At 36.5% G+C, this 24,769-nt stretch overlaps 1 protein-coding gene across 3 annotated transcripts in view; it reads left to right on the top strand.

Annotated features, from left to right (window-relative positions):
• The window catches only part of ORC4 (origin recognition complex subunit 4), a 93,564-nt gene extending 69,220 nt beyond the window's left edge, over positions 1-24,344 (top strand). For 2 of the 3 annotated variants that reach the window (XM_040229003.1, XM_040229005.1), the window contains exons 9-14: positions 3,322-3,495; positions 12,526-12,612; positions 17,890-17,998; positions 18,689-18,784; positions 18,871-18,938; positions 21,718-24,344. In XM_040229003.1, the coding sequence (XP_040084937.1) occupies positions 3,322-3,495; positions 12,526-12,612; positions 17,890-17,998; positions 18,689-18,784; positions 18,871-18,938; positions 21,718-21,906 (723 nt within the window). In that variant the 3' untranslated portion in view covers positions 21,907-24,344. Of the gene's footprint in view, positions 1-3,321; positions 3,496-12,525; positions 12,613-17,889; positions 17,999-18,688; positions 18,785-18,870; positions 18,939-19,131; positions 19,771-21,717 lie in introns of those variants that run through there. The other variant, XM_040229004.1, reaches the window with a different exon arrangement.
• The last annotated feature ends 425 nt before the right edge of the window (positions 24,345-24,769 follow it).

Below are 24,769 nucleotides of genomic sequence, written 5' to 3'. Positions count from 1 at the left end.
TGAATAGTCATAAGGGATTTGATTTAGGTCATACCTGAATGGTCTAGTGTTTTTCCCCACTTTCTTCAATTTAAGTCTAAATTTGGCAATCAGGAGTTCATGATCTGAGCCACAGTCAGCTCCCAGTCTTGTTTTTGCTGATTGTGTAGAGCTTCTCCATCTTTGCCTGGAAAGAATATAATCAGTCTGTTTTTGGTGTTGACCATCTGGTGATGTCCATGTGTAGAGTCTTCTCATGTGTTTTTATAAGAGGGTGTTTGCGATGGCCAGTGCGTTCTGTTGGCAAAACTCTATTAGCCTTTTCCCTGCTTCATTCTGTACTCCAAGGCCAAATTTGCCTGTTACTCCAGGTGTTTCTCGCTTCCTACTTTTGCATTCCAGTCCCTTATGATGAAAAGGACATCTTTTTTGGGTGTTAGTTCTAGAAGGTCTTGTAGGTCTTCATAGAACCATTCAAATTCAGCTTTTTCAGCATTACTAGTTGGGGCATAGATTTGGTTTACCATGATATTGAATGGTTTGCCTTGGAAACAAACAGATTATTCTGTCGTTTTTGAGACTGCATCCAAGTACTGCATTTCGGACTCTTTTGTTGATTATGATGGCTACTCCATTTCTTCTAAGGGATTCCTGCCCACAATAGTAGATATAATGGTCATCTGAGTTAAATTCACCCATTCCAGTCCATCTTAGTTCACTGCTTCCTAGAATGTTGATGTTCTCTCTTGCCATCACCTGTTTGACCACTTCCAATTTGCCTTGATTCATGGACATAACATTCCAGGTTCCTATGCAATATTGCTCTGTACAGCATTGAACCTTGCTTCTATTACCAGTCCAATCCACAACTGGGTGTTGTTTTTGCTTTGACTCCATCCCTTCATTCTTTCTGGAGTTATTTCTCCACTGATCTCCAATAGCATACTGGCGACCTACCAACCTGGGGAGTTCATCTTTCAGTGTCCTATCTTTTGCCTTTTCATACTGTTCATGTTTCATACTTTTCATACTGTTCATCTGATCACATGGACCACAGCCTTGTCTAACTCAGTGAAACTAAGCCATGCCATGTGGGGCCACTCAAGACAGACGGGTCATGGTGGAGAGGTCTGACAGAATGTGGTCCACTAGAGAAGGGAATGGCACACCACTTTAGTATTCTTGCCTTGAGAACCACATGAACAGTCTCTAAAGAGTAACTTTCTATGTCCTCCTTCCCCAGTACTTTAGAGCTTTCGATGTATGCTTTCATAATACGCTCTCTCAGACTAAATCTGGTGGGTTCTCCACATATCTTTATTCTTCTTTCTGAAAAATAGCAATATAATACAGTCGTTAAGGAAGCTTGTTCCTTCTTGCTAAAAGCTCTTCCTTTAGATGGAAGTGGCAATGGCAGATGCTGTCGTCCCAACGAGGGCCCAAATAAAGGGTTTGTGTCTCCTTAGTGAAGGCTCTTTTTTATTCTGTATGTTTAATTTTCTAGTTGTGTAACTCTCCAACTGTGTGATTGAAGTCCATCTAGGTGTCCATTTTTAGAGGGAAAGAGCAGAAGGATTGATGGAGTAGTGATTTTGCTAGCCAATAACCTCTTCCCTGTGGCAGCAATTTTATTTTCTCTACTCCCTCTATCCCCACATTACCAACTTCTGTCATTACTGTCTACCATAAAGATATCGGTTAGTGTTCACCTCTAAAATTCTTTTGTTGTCGTTTAGTTGTTAAGTTATGCCTGACACCTTGCAGCCCCATGGACTGCAGCATTCCAGGCTTCCCTGTCGTCCGCTATCTCCCAGAGTTTGCTCAAGTTCATGTCTGTTGAGTCGGTAATGCTATCTGGCCATCTCATGCTCTGCTGTCCCATTCTGCTTTTGCTTCAGTCTTTTCCAGCATCAGGGTCTTTTTCCATTTAGTCAGCTCTTTGCCTCAGGTGGCCAGAGTTTTGGAGCTTCAGCTTCAGTACCAGTCCTTCCAATGAATATTCGAGGTTGATTTCTTTTAGGATTGATTGGTTTGATCTCTGTGCAGTCCAAAGGACCCTCAAGAGTCTTCTCCAGCACCACAGTTCAAAGGCATCGATTTTTTAGCACTCAGACTTCTTTGTGATCCAATTCTCACATCTGTACATGACTACTGGAAAAACCATAGCTTTGACTATACAGACTTCTATCTTTTCCCATTCCTAAGTTAAGGCTCTTAATTCTGTTTGCCCCAGTGTTGCTTCCACTACCTTTCAACCACCTACTCAGATCTAGAACTCCTCCTTACTAGAAAATTAATATGTAGTATTTCTGAAATAACTTGTAGTTTTCTTATGCTATTTTTCTCTACCTATAAAAATATCTCAGGTTTTTCAGTCACCCTCCCACTTCAAGCCCCAAGCTATTCATCTTTCCTGTCTTCCTTCCCACATTAGCCATGATGCCTTTAATTCTTCCCTGTGTATCATTGGTTTCTTAACCTAGAGTCATCTGGGTAGATTTGAAATTCCATATTTCTGGGCCTCACCACAGCTTTTTGTTTTTCTTTTTTATAGAAAATTGACATTAAACTTGCTCCCTCTCTTAAGGGAAAATAGCACATAGCTTCTCAAACGTTACTCTAAAAGAGCCAGAAGACAGAATAATTTATTTTACCAATGTAATGCAATATTCTTGCCAGTTTCCTTTTCTATACTTTGTTTCTTACATCTAGTGTAGCTTCAGCTTAATCTGTATAGTTTAGTGAACTGAATTTTTCTTGATCACATATGCTGCTTCTTGAGTTTTTGTTACATAAAACAATGAAAACAATGTTGTAAGTTTTCAGAAATGTTAATTATTAAGTCTAATACATTTTATTATCTTAATTTTTTTAGATGAACTTCATAGACTCTTTGAAATCCCTTATTGAGACTCTTCATGTTACTCTGGAATATAGCTATATTCACTACGGTTATAATTTTTTAGCAGTTATTATAGGTCTTGCAGTGTTAAAGATTAGCAGAGAAAAACATAATTAGAAAAAGGCTATTCAGGACATCATTGACATTGCCAGACCGACAAGTGCTTAGAAGAGGATTAAAAGTAGCTTGCATTAAAAATATTTTTAGGGGTTTGGTTTACTTACAAGCCACATTGTCTTACCTGTACTACCTTGTAGTCCTAACTATATCAAGGGAATAATTAAAGTCTTTAGAACCTTGCATAAAATGTTTTAATGCTTAATTGCATATTATAGGGTAAGCATTGCTAATTATAAGCGATAGCTCAAGTCATTATACCTGTATCATTGGTATGGTTATTTTAAACATGCATCTCATGGAGATTTTTTTTTGTTTTTAAGGACATTTTGGAACTCTTAGAAAAAAGAGTGAAGTCACGATTTTCCCACCGGCAGATACACTTAATGAATTCATTTAGTTTTCCACAGTACCTTAAAATATTTAAAGAACAATTATCTCTACCTTCCGTATTTCCAGAGAAGATTTTTGCCGAGAAATGGAATGAGAATGTACAGGTAATTTGGAACAAAAACAATAATATTAAAGTTATTTTTGTGTCTTGCTATACCATTTGAAAGCAATTGAAACTTGAAAATTTTTACAATCTGTAAATTAGCATAAAGTTTCTAATGTTTCTGTGGCAAAAAAACTGTATTAATATATACTGTTGTGTGTTTTTTATTTTAAAAAACAGTTGAAATGTCATACCTCCTGTTTTTTTCCTGAAAAGAACTTTTATGAGATTTGTTTTATATCTTGTTTATATTTTAGATTATTTTGTTAATGAATTTCATCATTAAATATTTTCTTTATTTTACAAGTTTAGCAATATACTAACTTAGTAAGGTTCATACGTACCTGTTGTGTGTGGATTTTCCTTCTTATGAACAGTTAAGCTTTTTTCTTCTTTGGTCTGTTAAGATGCATTTTAGACTGGCACCTTTGGTTATATTATCTCTATTGACAAGTGCCATCTTTGAGTTCTTGCATTTACTAAACCTTGTGGACTCTGTAAATTTACTTAAGTTGATGAGCATAACTTCTGCAGGCTATTGTTGTATCAACTAAGCATACTAGCATCCATTTTTCTTATACTGAAAAGTTTTAGTTGTTAGGGAGAAGGGAGAGAGTGTATGTAGTGAATATGTGATTAATAATGTGTTTGGAAAACAGTGTTCCTGATAAATAGCACACATTAAAAATATGGGCCTTGTAGAAAATATTGGAGTCCTTGGTTTTGGAAGAATTGGGAATAACTGGTCTATAATATTAATACTAATGTGTGAGGATGATTAGGTCTGCTTAGAGTTATACAGTCTCTTGGAGGGGGAAATGGCAACCCACTCCAGTATTCTTGCTTGGGAAATCCTGTGGTCAGAGGAACCTGATGGGCTGCAGTCCATGGGGTCACAAACAGTTGGACACAACTGAGCAACTAAACAACAAACATAACACAGTCTATATTCATAGGCTCTAAAAAGATTTTTTATGGTATAGCAATAATGGTAGTTGATATTCTTTTTACTATAAAATCTTTAATATCAATACCAAATTAAAAGTGAGACTCTGCCTTTATTTTGCTCTTTAATTTTTTCCCCATCTTTGTTGAGGTATGATCAACAAATTAGAAATTGTTTATATTAGTGTATAACTTGATGTTTTGGTATACATTGTGAAATATCACAGTCAAGCTATTTAACATATCCATCACCTCATATAGATTTTTTCTCATTTTTTTTAAATTTTGTGGTAAAACACTTAAGTTTTATCTTCTAAGCAAATTTCAAGTACATAGTACTATATTGTTAACTATAATCATGTTACTGCACATTACATGTGCAGAACTTACTCAGCTTGTATAAATGAAACTTGATTCTTATTTTGATTTTAAAATACTCTGCTCATGTAAGCACTGTTAATTTTGACATTGTTTTTTAAATTAAAAGCTCATATAATAAAATTTAATCAGTGCTTAAGAAACATGTTAAAAAGTAAAATTTTCCCTTATGTTCACGCCCATCTTCCCTCCTTTCACTGCAAAGTAATTATTTGGTTTATAGCATTTCAGACCTTATGTACATGCTGAAGTTTTTACATGAAGGATTCAAACCTTAAATGTTATTCTCTGGTTTATCTTTTTTACTTTGTTCTACCTTTATTCTGATTGTTAATTATTTTTCCTAATATAACTGTACAGAATTTTATGTCAAAATAATTGACTGTTTTCCTTAAAACCCAGATATTGTGTCATGATATAACTAGTGAGTTTTCCCTTCTACCCTCCTCCCCAAATTAATTTTGCCTGAAACTCAGATATTTATGTCATGTAATTTTTTCTTGATACTGCATCTGACTGAAGGATTCCATGCTTTATGAACACTTTATAGCTGGTGCTCTTATATTGTCTTTTTCTTTACTGGGGTCTGAAGTGCATCAGAATTCTGGATTTTTGGCCTGTGAATCCACTTTTGAGTGTGTCACAAACTTTCACCTTTCCTGAATCTTGAACTGATTGTCATGTTAACAATAGTTATTTTTCTGATTGCTTTAGTGATCAGACGCAATCTTTCCTAGTATTTAAATGTCTGTGATTTCCCAGCGCTTATTGTATTCTCTCTGCTCACTTTCTTTTCCTAAAATGATTCCATAAGCCTAGATTGTACTGTCCTGTCCTGGATTTTTCTGTCCTTCCCTGCTGTGTTGTATTCTGAGCATCCTAATAAAGGAAGTAGATGGTGACAGTTTCTGTGAACTTTTGATGACTCAGAAAATGGTAAGCATCTGATAATAAAGTTGCTTGCCCCCTTTTTTTTTTTTTTTTTTGTCCTTTGCTGAGCACTGAGTTAAGGGGCAGGATGATAGGAATGAATGTGAAAACACTCCTGTCATCTTTTTGATTATTTTGTGGTTCTTTCTTTTCTTAAGGTAGAACTAGTACCACTGGAGTTTCTGTCTCTTAGCACTGATATTTTCTTGCCCCATCCTAATCATCATTTGCCACCTCCCTTTGGATTATGCCCAGAAACAAACAACAACAAAAAAAGCCCAGAAAACGAAGTACACTATATTTTCTAGAGTTAAAACTGTATGTCTCTACTTCCCACTGGAAGAAGATCCAGATTCAGGAATAAGTTCCAGTATAATGGGATGAATTCCCCAAGCCAGGCTTCAATAGTGTGTGAACTGTGAACTTCCAGATGTTCAAGCTAAATTTAGAAAAGGCAGAGGAACCAGAGATCAAATTGCCAACATGCGCTGTATCATTGAAAAAGCAAGAGAGTTCCAGGAAAACATCTACTTCTTATTGACTGCCAAAGCCTTTGTCTGTGTCGATCACAATAAACTGTGGAAAATTCTGAAAGAGATGAGAATACCAGACCACCTGACCTGCTTCCTGAGAAATCTGTATGCAGGTTAGGAAGCAGCAGTTAGAACTGGACATGGAACAATGGACTGATTCCACATCAGGAAAGGAGTACATCAAGGCTGTATATTGTCACCCTCTTATTTAACTTATATGCAGAGTATATCATGAGAAGTGCTGGGCTGAATGAAGCACAAGCTGGAATCAGGATTGCAGGGAGAAATATCAATAACCTCAGATATGCAGATGACACCACCCTTATGGTAGAAAGTGAAGAACTAAAAAGTCTCTTGATGACAGTGAAAGAGGAGAGTGAAAAAGTTGGCTTAAAGCTCAACATTCAGAAAACGAAGATCATGGCATCTGGTCCCATCACTTCATGGCAGATGGATTGGGACAAAATAGAAGCAATGAGAGACTTAATTTTCTTGGATTCCAGAGTCACTACAGAGGATGACTGCAACCATAAAATTAAAAGACACTTGCTCCTTGGAAGAAAAGTTATGATCAACCTAGAGAGCACATTAAAAAGCAGAGACTTTACTTTGCCAACAAAGTTCCATCTAGTCAAAGCTATGGTCTTTCCAGTAGTCGTGTATGGATGTGAGAATTGGACTATAAAGAAAGCTGAGCGCCGAAGAATTGATGCTTTTGAACTGTGGTGTTGGAGAAGACTCTTGAGAGTCCCTTGGACTGCAAGGAGATCCAACCAGTCCATTCTAAAGGAGATCAGTCCTGAATATTCATTGGAAGGACTGCTGTTGAAGCTGAAACTCCAATACTTTGGCCACTTGATGCAAAGAACTGACTCAATGGAGAAGACCCTGATGCTGAGAAAGATTAAAGTCGGGAGGAAAAGGGGATGACAGAGGATGGGATGGTTGGATGGCATCATCGACTCAATGGACATGAGTTTGTGTAACTCCCGGTGTTGGTGATGGACAGGGAGGCCTGGCGTGCTATGGTTCATGGGGTCGCAAAGAGTCACACATGATGAGCGACTGAACTGAACTGAATGGGATAGTTTTATGCTCTTAGTAAATACACTATCCTATTTATTATAGTCCCCAATCTGTTGCTACTGTTTTTAGTCTTCATCTCATTCAGGGAAGCTGTCTAGTCCCTTTTTGCCAAAAGCATTTGGAATATGCTAATAAATGAGCTTCAGTTGAAGAAAAAAATTAAAATGTCAGCACCATGGCCAGAGGCCTTGCCTGAAAATGGGGGTGTGTATAGAAGGAGCTATCCTTTCTCTCAGTGCTGACTATCCAGCAAGTTTTTTCAAATTCCAGGTTTAAACAGAAAGCAAAGGTAATGCTAACACGTCACCTATGGAATCACATCCAAGAAATACCTTCATGATAAGCTTGAACCTAGACATCCTACCAGCTTGAGTGTTTGTTTTAGCCCTATTCAAATGTGTAAGTAAGCAGGATAAACACCATCTCAGCAAGGCAGTGTAAGAAAATTCTCTATAAAAGCATCTTAAGAGGACCATATCTATTTCTCTTCAAAGGAAGTTCCCACAAAGTGCTATAGCTAAGTTCAAGAAAGATCCCCTGCTGTCTTAACCTTTCAGTTAACAGGAGGTGAAAATGTTTAACAGGAACAGACTAGGAGACTTGGTACCTATACTGCTGCCAGTGAGTTGTCCCTGGAGCAGCATGAATCCTGTTCCTCTATAATATTGCTGTTACCCTATAACATTCTCCTGAGAAACTGCCTGTGAAGCAAACTGCAGTGAGCATGTTAAGAAGTTGTTTCTGCAACTGTTACTCCTGTGCTTATTGGCGAAAAGGGACTCTACAGCTTCCATGAATAAGATAAAGACTAAAAACAGTAGCAAGGGTTAGAAACTATATAACTAGGATAGTGTATTTACTGAGAGCATAAAACTTCACCTCATTAGACTTGAACTTATTTCTGAATCTGGATCTTCTTCCAGTGGGAAGTAGAAACATACAGTTTTAACTCTAGAAAATACAGTATACTTAGTTTTCTGGGCTTTTTTTTGTTATTGTTGTTAAACAATTTTTATTCCTTGCAGATGACTTTTGAAAAATTATGTCAATCTTACCCAAGCCTTTTTTGTCTCTGCCAACTCTGAATTTACTGTCCTTCCATCTAATCTTTTGTTCAGTGCCAAATGAACCTCACAGTTCATTGATCCTTATTCACTACAGTCACTGTTTACTCTTTTCTTTTTCTCTTAAAGGGCTTGTTGCTGTATAAACAGGGTCAAATACCTTATGGAAGTACACCAGATGACTGAAAAATAATAAAGTAATACATATTAAAAAAAACTTCTGGAAATTAACTGTAGTCCTTCTAAAATTGGTGACTCTTACCAAGTAACTTATAAAGTTGATATATTAAGCATATATTAGGTACTGCTTTTTCAAATGGCCCTCAGTTTAGTTGCTCAGTCATGTCCGACTCTTTGCAACCCTATGAACCGCAGCGCGTCGGGCCTCCCTGTCCATCACCAACTCCCGGAGTCTACCCAAACCCATGTCCATCGAGTCACTAATGCCATCCAACCATCTCATCCTCTGTCGTCCCCTTCTCCTCTTGCCTATAATCCCTCCCTGCATCAGGGACTTTTCAAATGAGTCAGCTCTTCACATCCGGTGGCCAAAGTATTGGAGTTTCAGTTTCAACATCAGTCCTTCCAGTGAACAATCAGGACTGATCTCCTTTAGGATGGACTGGTTGGCCCAATTGACCCCTAAATATCTGAAGCCATCAACCTCTCAAAATATATCTTAATTTAGTTATACAAGTATATAGTTTTATTACCACTTCCCTGTTGAAGTGTGTCCCTCTTGTTTTCTTCCCCTGGTTTTATTGCTCTCTCTTGGATTCTGTTCACTTGTTCAACATCTTTCTCAATCCCTTACTTTGCTCCTTTTTTTCCCTTTACTTCTTAACTGTCAGTAATGCAAGTTTCACTTCTGACTACATCTCCCTCTTTACATCTCCTGGGACATTCTATTCCCTATAGTTTCATCTTTTCATTTTTTTTGTATCGCCTCTCCAACCCTTCATCTCTTGTTTCTCACCAGTAGATTCTCCATCAGACGTGTCTTCTATAAATGTTTTTCTTTCTTGTCTTCACACCAATGTGCTAATTCAGACTCATTTTGTTTCTTATATGGAGAATTGCAGTTATCTCCAATTAAGCTTTGCTGCCTTTGTCTTTCCATACAATCAGTCTGCCAGTAACTGAACCTCAGGATTTTGTGACTACGCATCTTTTGTCCATATGCCACAGTCTCCCTGCAGTGTTCATGTTGTTCCCTAAAATTGTAATGCTCTATCTTCTTTGTAGCTGATTACCTCATACATTTTAAGCATTCTTTGTAGTACTTTACCTTGTTTTTGAATTCTTGCTTCTCTGGTGGCTCAGTTCAGTTGCTCATCATGTCCGACTCTTTGCAATCCCTATGAACCACAGCACGCCAGTCCTCCCCGTCCATCATCAACTCCTGGAGTTCACCCAAACCCATGTCCATTGAGTCAGTGATGCCATCCAGCCATCTCATCCTCTGTCGTCCCCTTCTCCTCCTGCCCTCACTCTTTCCCAGCATCAGAGTATTTTCCAATGACTTAGCTCTTCACATCAGGTGGCCAGAGTATTGGGAGTTTCAGCTTCAACATCAGTCCTTCCAGTGAACACCTAGGACTGATCTCCTTTAGGGTGGACTGGTTGGATCTCCTTGCAGTCCAAGGGACTCTCAAGAGTCTCTCTAACACCACAGTTCGAAAGCATCAATTCTTCAGCTCTCAGCCTTCTTTATAGTCCAACTCTCACATCCATACATGACTGCTGGAAAAACCAAAGCCTTGACTAGATGGATCTTTGTTGGCAAAATAATGTCTCTGCTTTTTAATATGCTGTCTAGGTTGGTCATAGCTTTCCTTCCAAGGAGTAAGCATCTTTTAGTTTCATGGCTGCAGTCTGTCTGTGGTGATTTTGGAGCCCCCCAAAATAAAGTCAGCCACTGTTTCCACTATTTACCCATCTTTTGCAATGAAGTGAAAGGACTGGTTGCCATAAATCTTACTTTTTGAATATTGAGCTTTTACTCTCCATATAAGTTAAATAAGCAGGGTGACAATATACAGCCTTGACGTATTCCTTCTCCTATTGGAAACCAGTCTGTTGTTCCATGTCCAGTTCTAACTGTTGTTTCCTGACTTGCATACAGGTTTCTCAAGCAACAGGTCAGGTGATCTGGTATTCCCATCTCTTGCAGAATTTTCCACAGTTTATTGTGATCCATGCAGTCAAAGGTTTACTCCAGTCACCTGGAGTAACAGGCAAATTTGGCCTTGGAGTACAGAATGAAGCAGGGAAAAGGCTAATAGAGTCTTGCCAACAGAATGCACTGGCCATCGCAAACACCCTCTTCCAAAAACACAAGAGAAGACTCTACAGATGGACATCACAAGATGGCCAACACTGAAATCAGATTGATTATATTCTTTGCAGCCCTATGGAGAAGCTCTATACAGTCAGCAAAAACAAGACTGGGAGCTGACTATGGTTCAGATCATGAACTCCTTATTGCCAAATTTAGACTTAAATTGAAGAAAGTGGGGAAAAACACTAGACCATTCAGGTATGACCTAAATCAAATCCCTAATGACTATTCAGTGGAGGTGAGAAATAGATTTAAGGGCCTAGATCTGATAGACAGAGTCCCTAATGAACTATGGACAGAGGTTCATGACATTGTACAGGAGACAGGGATCAAGACCATCCCCAAGGAAAAGAAATGCAAAAAGGCAAAATGGCTGTCTGAGGAAACCTTACAAATAGCTGTGAAAAGAAGAGAAGCAAAAAGCAAAGGAGAAAAAGATATAAGCATCTGAATGCAGAATTCCAAAGAATAGCAGGAGAGATAAGAAAGCCTTCCTCAGTGATCATTGCAAAGAAATAGAAGAAAACAATAGAATGGAAAAGAGTAGAGATCTCTTCAAGAAAATTAGAGATACCAAGGGAACATTACATGCAAAGATGGGCTCAATAAAGGACAGAAATGGTATGGACCTAACAGAAGCAGAAGGTATTAAGAAGAGGTGGCAAGAATACACAGAAGAACTGTACAAAAAAGATCTTCATGACCCAGATAATCACAATGGTGTGATCACTCAACTAGAGCCAGACATTCTGGGATGCGAAGTCAAGTAGACCTTAGGAAGTATCACTAGGATCAAAGCTAGTGGAGGTGATGGAATTCCAGTTGAGCTATTTCACTTCGTAAAGAATGATGCTGTGAAAGTGCTGCACTCAGTATGTCAGCAAATTTGGAAAACTCAGCAGGGGCCACAGGACTGGAAAAGGTCAGTTTTCATTCCAATCCCAAAGGAAGGATGTGCCAAAAAATGGTTAAACTACCCCACAATTGATCTCATCTCACATGCTAGTAAAGTAATGCTCCAAATTCTCCAAGCCAGGCCTCAACAATACGTGACCCATGAACTTCCAGATGTTCAAGCTGGTTTTAGGAAAGGCAGAGGAACCAGAGATCAAATTGCCAACATCTGCTGGATCATTGAAAAAGCAAGAGAGTTCCAGAAAAACATATATTTCTGCTTTATTGACTATGCCAAAGCCTCTGACTGCGTGGATCCAATAAAGTATGGAAATTCTGGTGGCTCAGCCGTGAAGAATCTGCCTGCCAGTGCAAGAGACACTGGTTCAATCCCTGAATTGGGAAGATCTCCTGGAGAAGGAAATGGCAACCAACTCCAGTAGTTTTGCCTGGTAAATCCCATGGACAGAGGAACGTGGCAAGCTGCAGTCCATGGGGTTGGAAAAGAGTCGGACACAACTGAGTGACTAAACAACAACAAATAACCCTTATTCTCTGTTGCATTTACTACTACATTTTGATCATCCCACTACTGTGATTGAATAAACTTTATGGTAACAAGGGTTATATTTATCTTTGTGTCTTCAGAATTAACATAAAGAGAAGAAGATAAGGAGAAAATCAATAGAGTAGAAATTTGTTTTTGATTTTTTTGTTTTCCCCCAAAGGACCAGCAGCTATTTAATAATGAATAAATACTAGATAGAGTTAAGGAGGTATACTAACCAGTGAGGCATAATATTATATTTAGGTTTTAAACTGCATTCTTCCTTAATTCTGTTTTGATTTTTTTCATCTAGAGTCTCTCAGAAGATAGAAGTGTGAAAGAAGTGCTGCAGAAGCATTTTAATGTCAGCAAAAACCTTCGTTCATTACACATGCTACTGGTTTGTATTAATTTTATTTTTATTCACTCATTTTCTTTCACCAGGTTATTATGTTCTGATGGGAACTGGTTAAACCTCTACATAAATTTTGTGAGAATTAACATATCTACTACGTTAGGTCTTCCAATCCCTGAATATGGTACATATCTTTTTTTATTTAGTTCTTTGATTTCCTTTATCATCATTTTATAAATCTCACCTCGCAGATCCTGTGCATGTTTTCAGTGTATACTTAAGTGTTTAATTTCCTTTGGAACAATTGTAAATAATACTTTGTTTTTAATTTTTGTTTTAGCATTCTCATTGATAGTATATAGAAATGTGATTTTGTTGTTGTTGTTGATGTTATTTTCTGCAATATTGCTGAACTCATTTAGTTAAGTTTTTGTTTTTTTAATAGACTTCTTGAGATTTTCTATATAGATAATTATGTCATCTGCAAATAGTTTTTCTTATTTGTATATGTTTTATTTCATTTTCTTGTCTTTTTTGCAGTGGCCAGAACTTCTTGCGCTATATTAAATTAGAATGGTGAGGGTGGATAATTGCCAAGCTTAGGGCAAAAGCTTTCAGTCTTTTACTCTCAAATATGATATAAGCGAAAGCTTTTTAATACATGTTTATTGACAAGTTATGGCAATTCCCATCTATCCATAAATTGCTGAGAGTTTGTTGTGATTTTGTTGGATTTTGCCAGATGTTTATTTTTTTATCCAGGAACATGATATATGACTTTTCTTGTTTAGCCTGTTATGTTGAACAGCCTTGCTTGTTTTTTTATTTCTGCCATTTCAAAATCTTTTTTACTGTAATCAGTAAACGGAAATCGAGTATACACACTTAAGTACATGAAATGTGCAAATCACTTAACATGGCCTAATTTTTTTTCATAGATATTTATTATTGTTATTTCTCACCTTCTGTTGAACTAGCTTTACATGCCTGGACAAATCCTATCTGGTCATGGTCTTTCACCAAGTAATTCTATCTTAAGTTTAAACAGTATCAAGATAGGGGTACTTAATTGTTCTTAAAAGTAAGCTTCCTTCACTAGAGTATTTGATACTAGACTAATATTTCTAGAAAGTTATATATTCATTATTATGAAAGCTATAGCAAATACCTTTCAAAGAGAAAATAATTTTGGTTTCATCAGTGTCTTTTTGGTCACTTCCATTTTATGATAATAATGGGTATCACTTATTAAATAGCACATAAGTCAGGTGACCTAGTTACTTTGTGTGTTAGTCGCTCAGTTGTGTCTGACTGTTTGAGCAACCCCATGGACTGTAGCCCGCCAGGTTCCTCTGTCCATGAAATTCTCCTGGCAAGAATACTGGAGTGGGTTGCTGTTTCCTGCTCTAGTTATGACCAGCAGTATATCTTACCATTATATTAATCCTTTTTTGTTGTTGTTGCTGTTTTGTTTTGTTTTTTTTTTTTTTTATGTTTGTGTGTTATCCTTATCTTTGAGGAAACTAATGTTCTTTGAGGTTAAATAACTTACCCCATGTCACACAGCTAGTAGATAACAAACCCAGGACTCAAATCCAAGTCTCTCTGGCTTCAGGCTTATCCTGCTTTACTCTTACATGGTTCTGCCATATTTTTGTTTTTTCTTTTTACAGATTCTCCTTCTACATTTCTGGTTTTGCTTAGGAAACTTAAGAGAATTTTCTTCCCTATGTACTTACCCTCTGATTAGCACATCCTCCTCCCATTTATCAAAACCATACTGCCATTTTCAGCAATAGCTGTCTTTATCACAGAGGTATTACAGAGACTAAAAATTTTTAGAGTAGAGACTTCAGTAATTTATGTACCTGTGTTTACTAACTCATGGTATTTGGAGGATACACACACACACACACATATATCCATAAATACATACCTCTCATTGGAGAAGGGATAGGCTACCCACTACAGTATTCTTGGGCTTCCCTGGTAGCTCAGTCAGTAAAGAATCCACTTGCAATGCAGGAGACCTGGGTTCAGTCCCTGGGTTGGGAAAATCCCCAGGAGGAGGGCATGGCAACCTTGCCTGGAGAATTCCCATGGATACAGGAGGCTGACAGGGTACAGTCCATGGGGTCACAAAATTGTACATGACTGAATGAATAAGCACAGCATAGCATACCATTCATTCTGGAAAAATGTCCGGCTCAAAATTGTCAACATGAGAAAGCATTGTTTTGCTAGTTTCCTATTATGTTTTTAATTCAAGGTAATGGCTCAATTTTTGTTTTGATTTTTCTTGTTTAAGAAAAGTTTTGGAATTGGTAGAAATTATAAAGGAAAGAAAGACTGAGATTAAATATAGTTTGCTAATTTTTCAATAAAAAATCAGGAGTTACACACATGGGAAAAAAATACCCTCAAATGCATAGCCTAAAGTTAATTTCAGATTGATAAACCTAAATATATGTATAAAAACAAAGCTTTTTTTTTTTAATTAGAAGAAAAATATATTTGTATACTTGAAGCAGGAAAAGATTTCTTAGAGAAGTTACACAAATTACAAGCCATAGGAGAAAAGATGCTTAATGTTAATTACATTGAATTTTTTGTTAAATGTCTGAACACTGGAAGATACCATAGAAGAAGTGATTAGGAGATGGAAAATGCAATGCATGTAATCATCAACACTGTCCATAATATATAAAGAGCTTCTACAGTAATCAATAAAGGAACAAACTGTGAATATGAGTGAATATGAGCAAATGAACTAAGAATAATCTACCAGTGTAGAATCCCACGTGATTTATAATTTACGAAGATATTTAACTTCTCCAGTATTAGGGAAATGGTGTACAATTTAAATTTTACAGTTAAACCTTTTTTTCTGCCAGTTTGGTGGGTGTGGAAAGTTTATGTCTGATGGTACAGTGTCTGTGTTGCATAAGTTCAAGATGATATTTATATAAAACTTGAAAATTACTCTGTATTGTCTAGGAATACAAAGATATGTAGTAGAAGGATGAAGACATGCATGATTTTTTTTAACCTGGAGAAGAGTAGAGAGTCCAACCAGGGCAAGAGACAGGGGCTTCAACTCTGTAAGTTTGTATTTCATAAGCTGAGGAAGTGGTCATGGATATTCATTATATTACTCTCTTGCCTATTTATATGTCAAAAATATTTTATAATAAAAGGAAAAGGTAAGAGAATGGGAAGGAGCTACTGGGTTCCTGGATCCCTCCCAGTAGGGGAATGAAGGTCAAGGATTATCAAACTCTTTTGTTCAAATAAGGACCCTGGACCCTGGTTAAAAAAGGGAGAGAGTTCAAGGCAATAGAAGGGCAAAACCACTACAATATTGTAAAGTAATCAGCCTCCAATTAAAATAAATAAATTTATATTAAAAAAAGAAAAACAAAAATAAACAAATGGAACCTACTCAAACTTAACAAGCTCTTGTACAGCAAAGGAAATCCATAAACAAAATAAAAAGGCAACCTGCAAAGTGGAACAAAATTTTGCAAATGGGGTGACAGACAAGAGCTTAATTTCCAAAATACACAAACAACTCATACAACTTAATAACAACAAAAAAGCCAACAGAATCAAAAAACAGGCAGAAGAGCTAAATAAATACTTCTCCAAAGACGATATACAGATGGAAACAGGCACATGAAAAGACCCTCAAACTCACTAAGTGTTAGAGAAATGCAAATCAAAAGTACAGTGAGGTACCACCATACACCAGTGAGAATGGCCATCATCAAAAACTCTGTACATAACAGATGCTGGGCAAGGTGTGAAGAAAATGAACACTCCTACACTGTTGGTGGAAATGTAAATTGCTCCACCTACTATGGAAAATAGTGCGGAAGTTCTTTAGGAAACTAAAAATAGAGTTGCCATATGATCCAGTAATCTCATTCCTGGGCATATGTTTGGACAAAACTATAATTCATAAAAGTGTACACAAACACACTTTCATAACAGCGCTATTCACAGTAGCCATCACATGGAAACAACCTAAATGACCATCAACAGATAAAGGAGTAAAGAAGAAGTGGTATGTACATAACTACAGAATACTATTTAGCCATAATAAAAAGCATGAAGTAATGCCATTTGCAGCAACATGGATGGACCTGGGGATTATCATGCTAAGTTAGAAAGAAAGACAAATATATGCTATCACTTCCATGTGGAATCTAAAACATGACACAAATGACCCTATCTACGAGACAGAAACAGACTCAGAAACATAGAGAATAGATTTGTGGCTGCCAAGGACAAGAGTGGGGTAGGTTGGGAGTTTGTAATTTGCAGATGTAAACTATTATATGTAGAATGGATAGAGAGCAAGATTGTACTATAAGCAGGGGGAACTATATTCAATATCCTGTGAGAAACCGTAATGGAAAAGAATATGAAAAATAATATATATGTATGTATAACTGCATTAGTTTGCTGTATAGTAGATATTAACCCAATATTGTATATCAACTATACTTATATAAAATAATTTTTTTTAAAGGGAGGAAGTTTCTAATGTAAATGTCCCAACTATTATATTACATATATAATACTTACAATAAGGAATTACTCATTGTTAATGTGGAATTCAAATTTAATCAGATACCATGCATTTTTATCTGCTGTTTTTATCTATAGGAACTAAATGCAAAGTCAGTTATATTTCAGTGAAAAATAAACTTAAAAAAAAATTTAGATGTTATCAAAGTTACAAACAGAGAAACTTACAAATGCAGAAGTTTCGATAGTTGTTGAGCAGACAGCTTGCTACACGAAAGCAACTTGCTCCCTGCTTTCCAGGAGAGTTGTTTCTGGGTATAATTTTATTTTTGTTTTTTTCTTTTTAATACAATTGAACATCAAAGTGGCTGAGTTCTGTCTGTCACATAAGACTAACCTGGATTGGTTGATTGGTTGGTGAGAAAGTTTATAGAAGTCATAATTCTGCCTTTTTGTTCTGGAGCTTTAAATAGTACTCTTACTTATTTTTGGTCTCTTCACCTCACTCCTTTTAAAATGTTTTTTTTTCTTTTGAGGAGTTGTAATCAAGCAAGATATGCAAATAGGAAGAGGTCGAGAGAGCAGCAAGAAGTTTTTAATGCTTTATTTACATTTATACAGTTAAGTGGCTTATGAATTGAAATATTGTATTTAAGTAGAGCTAAATTTGAGAGTAACTTTCCCAAGTATTAATATTTATTCTTTCATAACTCTTAAGTTTTCTTCAATGAAATACCCCCAAATGGCCATGTAAATATGCATTTCTTTTTCTGACCTGCATTTCCCTAGATGCTTGCTTTAAATCGTGTAACACTGTCACACCCATTTATAACTGCAGCAGATCTGATGGAGGCAAACCAGCTGTGTAGCATGGACTCAAAAGGAAATATTGTGCATGGTGAGAAACCTGCTTGATTAGTAGTTTTAAAAATAAGGTTGAGTTTATTTAATGGTATACTTTTTGAAATTACAATTAACATTGATATAGTTGTTTTTATATGCAGAATATTTTTATATCTATACATCCTTTAACTCACTTCTCCCATTTAAAGTGAAAGAAACTTGATGCACCACCTGCCTTGCTGCATTGGAAATACAGTTCTCAGTGTACCAAGTGTTACTGAAGAGCATTGGCTTTTAGCCATTTGGTGTTGACTATCCCTTTTGAGAATCTAGTGAACTTCTCCTCTCCAGGAAAAATAAATTAGATGTAATTTCCAGGGGTTAGAGATTATGAATAATTAAGGGCCTTATTGAAAGTTACATAATAATTGCAGCTCTTCTTCATGTTTGCTGTAGGCCATATGATAAGCGCTTGATAGTGTTATCTCTAATCCTTGTAAAAATCTCTGGGGGTTTGGAAAGATCCTTATTTTTAAAAAATTAAAACTAAGCTCAGGGAGGTTGAATAACTTGCTTTAGATTATTCAGATAATAGTGACTGATACACATTTGAAGCAAGGAGTGTTGTGTTGGCCTCTCCCCACCCCTCAAAGCCATAGCCTTTCACATTATCCTCCTATTTGGAGGATTTGTTTCAATCATTATGCAAAACTATACCTCATAGTTTTTCCCCCTTTTACTATAGGTCTGTCAGTCTTGGAAATCTGTCTTATCATAGCAATGAAACATTTAAATGATATCTATGAAGAGGAGCCCTTTAATTTTCAAATGGTTTATAATGGTGAGATGACTCATTTGCTAGTTTCTTTCTGACTATACTCCACTGCTTATTTGAAGGTACTAACAATGGCATTGCTTTCTGTCCAGAATTTCAGAAGTTTGTTCAAAGAAAGGCCCATTCTGTTTATAATTTTGAGAAACCTGTTGTCATGAAGGTAAGATTTTTTTCTGCGGATAGGCTTATTTTTGTCTACTTTGATTGTATATATCATAGCTTCACTTTTATTAATTTTGAAACATTAGGTATTATCATAGGAATTTTATTCAAAACAGACACCCCCCAAAAAAAAAAAAATTCTAAAAATGAAATGTTCGAATAATTCTGAAGAATACCATTCTGTTTTACAGTTTGTGGGGACATACTGCCCTCTACTGTCTCTTCCTAGCAATTGCATCCTGAAAAGGAACTACTCATTAAATTCTACCTAAGACCCAGCTTATAGCTCAGTTGGTAAAGAATCCACCTGCAATGCAGGAGATCCTGGTTCGATACCTGGGTTGGGAAGATCCACTGGAAAAGGGGTAAGCTACCCACTCCAGTATTCTTGGGCTTCCCTCGTTGGTAAAGAATCGGCCTGCAATGCGGGAGACCTGGGTTCAGTCTGGGTTCAGAACATCCCCTGGAGAAGGAAACGGCTACCCACTCCAGTATTCTGGCTTGGAGAATTCCGTGGACTGGCTAGTCCATGAGGTTGCAAAGAGTCGGAGACAACTGAGCGACTTTCACAAGACACAGATACAGCCCTATCTTTTTATACCCTTAAGGTTGGCTTTATAAAATCTCAGTAGTAAAAGGCAATAGAATGAGACATTAAGAAAATAAAAAACAATCTCATTGGTTAGTGAGGGTATATAGAGACAGTTTTGTTAGAGCTTGGGTAAAGCATGAGTTTCAAAACTTGAGGAAATTTATTCTAGCATACCATTGTCGACCAGAAATAGACCTACATAATGTAATTTTAGATATTCTAGTAGCAACAACAACAAAAAAAGGTGAAAGGTGAGATTAACTTGGACAGTAAGTTTTATTTAATTTACCAAAATATTTAGATCTGTAGTCAATATAGAAAGGTATTAATGAAGTTTTTTATTTTCTTTTGTGTTCAGTTCAGTTCAGTGGCTCAGTCGTGTCCGACTCTTTGCGACCCCATGAATCGCAGCACGCCAGGCCTCCCTGTCCATCACCAACTAGTCTTTGAAATTCTGTGTGTTTACATTTAAAGCACATTTTGATTCACTGATTAGTCATTGGAAATAATTGCTCTTTAGATTCTTTAAATTATTTGTTTAAACCCTTATTTAGCTGAAGAAGTAAATTTACATTCTGAAATTGTTTCAAACATACTTAAAATGTTCTGTTAGTTTTTAAATTAAACTTTATAAAAATAGAGTTCCAGATTTCAGATCCTCAAGAGCCCATTGAGGTTATTTATTGAATAGCACAGCTCTAGAGGGGTTGCTAGGAGTCGGACACGACTGAGCAACTTCGCTTTCACTTTTCGCTTTCATGCATTGGAGAGGGAAATGGCAACCCACTCCAGTGTTCTTGCCTGGAGAATCCCAGGGACGGGGGAGCCTGGTGGGCTGCCATCTGTGGGGTCTCGCAGAGTCGGACGCGACTGGAGCAACTTAGCAGCAGCAGCAGCAGAGGACTTTATGGGAAGAAACACCTTTTATGAATTTTTTACGCAGTGCACCCATAAGTTTTTTAGTATCCTTTATAAGGATACTAAAGGATGTTAGAAGTCAGAAGTTTATTTTTTAGGGCAACCAAAAAAACATGAGATCAGGGCATTGCCATTTTCTTCAAAACAATAGGAAAAATACTTAACGTACTGGAGGTTGGTTTTTTTCCTCCCTTCCCAATGATAGTCATAGTTTATGGGAATGTATTAGTGGAAAGGGTTAGCTGAGCACTTAAATTTTTACTAGGAGCTTGAGGCTGGTCATTTCTACATTTTGATTAAGAAAGTATTTTGCTACCTAGAAATATTTGAAGTCTCAATTTTATTCAGCCAATACACAGATCCTCTAGTATTTTCTCATTTTCAGAAATTGTCTGAACTATTTTTCTTTTCATAAGAATAGTTTTTCTAGTTTATAAAGAATGTATTCCAGTAGTATTTTTCACAGTGAGGCTTAAGAATAGAAAGGTCAGTAATCTGTTTCAGTGTATCAGTATTTAATAGTTGATTGGTCCTAATTTAATGTTTTCTTTTTTTTCTTCATATCCTAAAAGAGTAACTAAAACAATGATCATGGTTAGAAAAGACATGGTACATGAAGGGCTAAGATGAAATGAACAGTAAGGAGCCCTATTAAGGTAGGGAAGATGGAAGAAAGGGACTTTCTGACAGGTCGTAGTGGTCTCTGTCAGACTTCTCAAGGAAGGAGGGGCGTGTCCTCTCCTCCAGACCTCCACCAGTCTGCTGAATGATTTACATATAGGATCAGCTATACAGGTGTGCTGCTAGAGGTCTTCCCTGCTGCCCTCTGTTTTTACAGCTATATTAAACTTTTATACAGCAAAGTCTAACAAAACAAACAAAATGTAAAGGCAAATTTGAGTAACCTGGGCCATTAGTTTAAAAGTACTGGTCTTATCAGACTCTGGGTTTTTATAGAGAACCAGAAACTCTGTTAACTTAAGTACTAGGAAAAGATATGACAGAATGAGGTGAGGAACAAAATCAGATTGTGCAGCTGAGTTGTTTGCCCTGTTTACATTCAGTGATGTAGGGACAGGCAGCTCTATACTGACACTGCCTCATGTGATGTGTGAAGTTTTTATGAGGTTGATGAGAATTGTTTTTGAACTTTACTAACATCTATTACATTTTGTTTCCTAAAAAACTGACTAAAATCCTAACTGTTCTCTGGCTTAATGTTGTTTACTTCCCTTATTCAACCTAAACCATTTGTTTCATCTTTCAGGCATTTGAACACTTACAACAATTAGAATTAATAAGGCCCATGGAAAGAACATCAGTAAATGCACAGAGGGAGTATCAGCTGATGAAACTACTTTTGGATAATACACAAATTATGAATGCTTTGCAGAAATACCCCAACTGTCCTACAGATGTTAGGCAGTGGGCGACATCCTCCCTAAGCTGGTTATGAGTATAACCATGGTTTCAGTTATGGAGTTTCAGGCAGACTTCTCTAAAGAACTAAAAGCTGTTGTCCTTTAACAAGATATGTTATTACATTTTCTTATATTTATAAAGATGTATTTTTGTATTTATGGGAGACTGTTAAACATGTATCATGGCTGTGCCTTGCCTTTGAATCATATGAGCAGTTACATGTTTTTAAGTTTTAATTCCAGTGATGTGTTGTAAGTAACTGTTCAAAAAAATAAATATGACTATCTTAGGGATTGAAACATATGCTTAATTTAACACTTGTAAAGTATTTATGTGGTACATTTGAAGAGTTCATTTCAACCCAGCAGCCAGATATTTTTACAAACTGTAAACAAAGCAGTAAAGAAACAGTGGTTAAGAGTTGAAATGTAATGAGTAATCTTTTGGTCCATTGGGAGATGCTGCAGTTTTTCTGTATTCATGAAAATCTAAGATTCTCTCCCAGATCAAGGTCTTTAGTTCAGGAGCCTGATCAGTTTGGCTAGAAGATGGTTCGCATGTAAGAAAAAACCAAAAAGTTTGAACATTTTCTTCCAGGCTTCTTAAAATATGGTACTCATTACCATCTATGGAAAAATCTTTTATAGGATGTTTTTAAATGCAATTCTTGGGCATATTCTAGGAACTAGCATTTGTCTAACAAGCACTTTAGCAAATTCCTGTAAAGCCACTCCCACGAATAATAGAAAATATATGACAGTGTTATCTAAATGTTTGTATCAAAAAGTAGACCCCCCCCAAAGGAATGTACCTTATAAATTCAGGACTCCATAAACTAATGCTAATATTGGTATGTGTTTAAAGTGAAATTTAATAAGAATTCATGAAGTGTGACTTCATTTATTCAGGAATATTTGTCTATTTTTTCCATAGAAGGGTTACAAAAGACAAAGTCCCTATCCTTGTACAGTTTGCAATCCTTTTAAAACTGTCAAAGACCCTGATAATTAGTTACTGTTGTTTACAGGTGAGAAAACTAACGCAGTAGTGGCTCTGTCCAGAGGATTGACAGACCCTGGAATTCCAACTCATTTCGTTGACATCAAAGCTCAGTAATGTGTTTCTTAGTGTGTCTTTTTAAAAGTATACTCTAAGAAACTATTTTCTTGGTTTTCAGAGTTACTGCGTTTAGAATGGAGTATGAGATTTCTATGCATAAAAATAGCTCTTCAGTACCTGCAACCTATTCTTTGCACATAGGCATTCTTAGTTTCCAGATCACTGTCATTTACTTTTCAGCAGTGTTTCATGAAAGCCAAGGCTTGCATCCTGGTTCTTTGCAATAGTTTACAGATTTTTAGGGGATATTTTGCCAAAATAATTACCATGATCACATCACTATTAAGAAGCAAGGGTTTTTTTGCACTTGAGCTAAAATTGTCCCTTAAAATTTTTTTCTGAGCTGTTTTAGGGGAGTACCCTCTGCTTTAAAAGCCCTGACCACAAAAGCACCTAAAGAACTGGCTTGAAGACTGCAAATTTTTATCTGCTTAGGATGCCACTCAAAGGTTTGAAAGCCCTCATCCACTTACCTGGCTATGTAAAAACTACAGAAAAATCCATCACCATCAGTGAAAGAGCTATAAAACAAACTATAAAAGGTAGGTTAGCAAAAGTCACACAAATGAAGCATAAGCCTACATTTCAAAAGCAGTTTTTCAGAGGAAGAATGTCGTGTTCCCCTTTCCATATTCCTTAATACAGAGAAGCTAAAATATACTTAAATGTTTTAAAACTAACTTCATCTTTTAAACTGTTTAAACCATCGTCAATGAAATAAAAACCAAATCTGAAAAGCCCTAGTAAAAACCTTTCAAGAAGAACATAAGCAAATGTGGCTTAAAGATATTTTCATTTACTAGAAAAGGAATGCAGCCTGTTAACCACACAGTCAAAAGACTGAAAACCAAGTGAGCAGGTGTTAGCAGCATCAGTGAGGTTATCACTCCTGTGATCCCTCCACGTGTCCAACCGAAAACATTAAGAAAAAAGTTCCCAGTTTTGTGGACATGCAGATGTGAATGACTCAGAAGTATGTGCTGTTTCCCCAAAACTTACATCATAATTCTGTATATATTGATTACATACTATTAACTTTCTGAAGAATCAGTTTGGCAGAGCAACACTAGAAACAGTTTCAGTCTTTCTGTAGAGATTCCTTGCAGATTCCACCATGTTTGCATTTTCATTTGTTTTTTTTAGAAGAAAATGCAGTTTCTTTCAAATCAGTGTAAGCTAAGTGTTGCCCCTTCCTTCACCTTTACCCTAAAAAATTGAGAACCCATTGATGTGAACTTCAACATTAAATGTGGGAGATGGGGCTCTTCCACCCCCATTTGCTTGGAAAGTCAGGTGATAAACCAAAATTCTAGTGTTTAGAATTTGCAACATTAAAAATGCAAATGAAAGCTTGCTTCCTTGGTGATCCCTCTTACTGATTACCTTAAGTGGAAAATACCAGAATTCTTTCTTCTATTGGTAAACTGTAGTTGGGAAGTGTAATTTATATCTTTGATGTCTATTACCTAAGTCACTTTTTAAGAAAAAGTCTGTATGAAAAGACAAGGTGACTAATGCCGTTTAGTCTCTCTTAAAATTGGCAGGACCAACATCTGTACTTTCAAAGGAACACAACCTGCTTACACAACAAAGGAGAGAAATGCCATAATTGACAAACCTCCCTTTCACCTGTCCCCATTTTTGTACATTCCAAGGTGTAAGGCTCACTATCAATTGTAAAGCTGCTGTTCCCATCTTTAAGAATATATAATTAAAGAAAAGCTTCATATGCAAATCATACCATGTTTATTTTTTTATTTAACTTGGGAATGGAATGG

This window comes from Oryx dammah, unplaced genomic scaffold, assembly GCF_014754425.2.
Source record: "Oryx dammah isolate SB20612 unplaced genomic scaffold, SCBI_Odam_1.1 HiC_scaffold_27, whole genome shotgun sequence".
Lineage (NCBI taxonomy): Eukaryota > Metazoa > Chordata > Mammalia > Artiodactyla > Bovidae > Oryx > Oryx dammah.
This window is presented reverse-complemented; position numbering and strand designations above follow the sequence as displayed.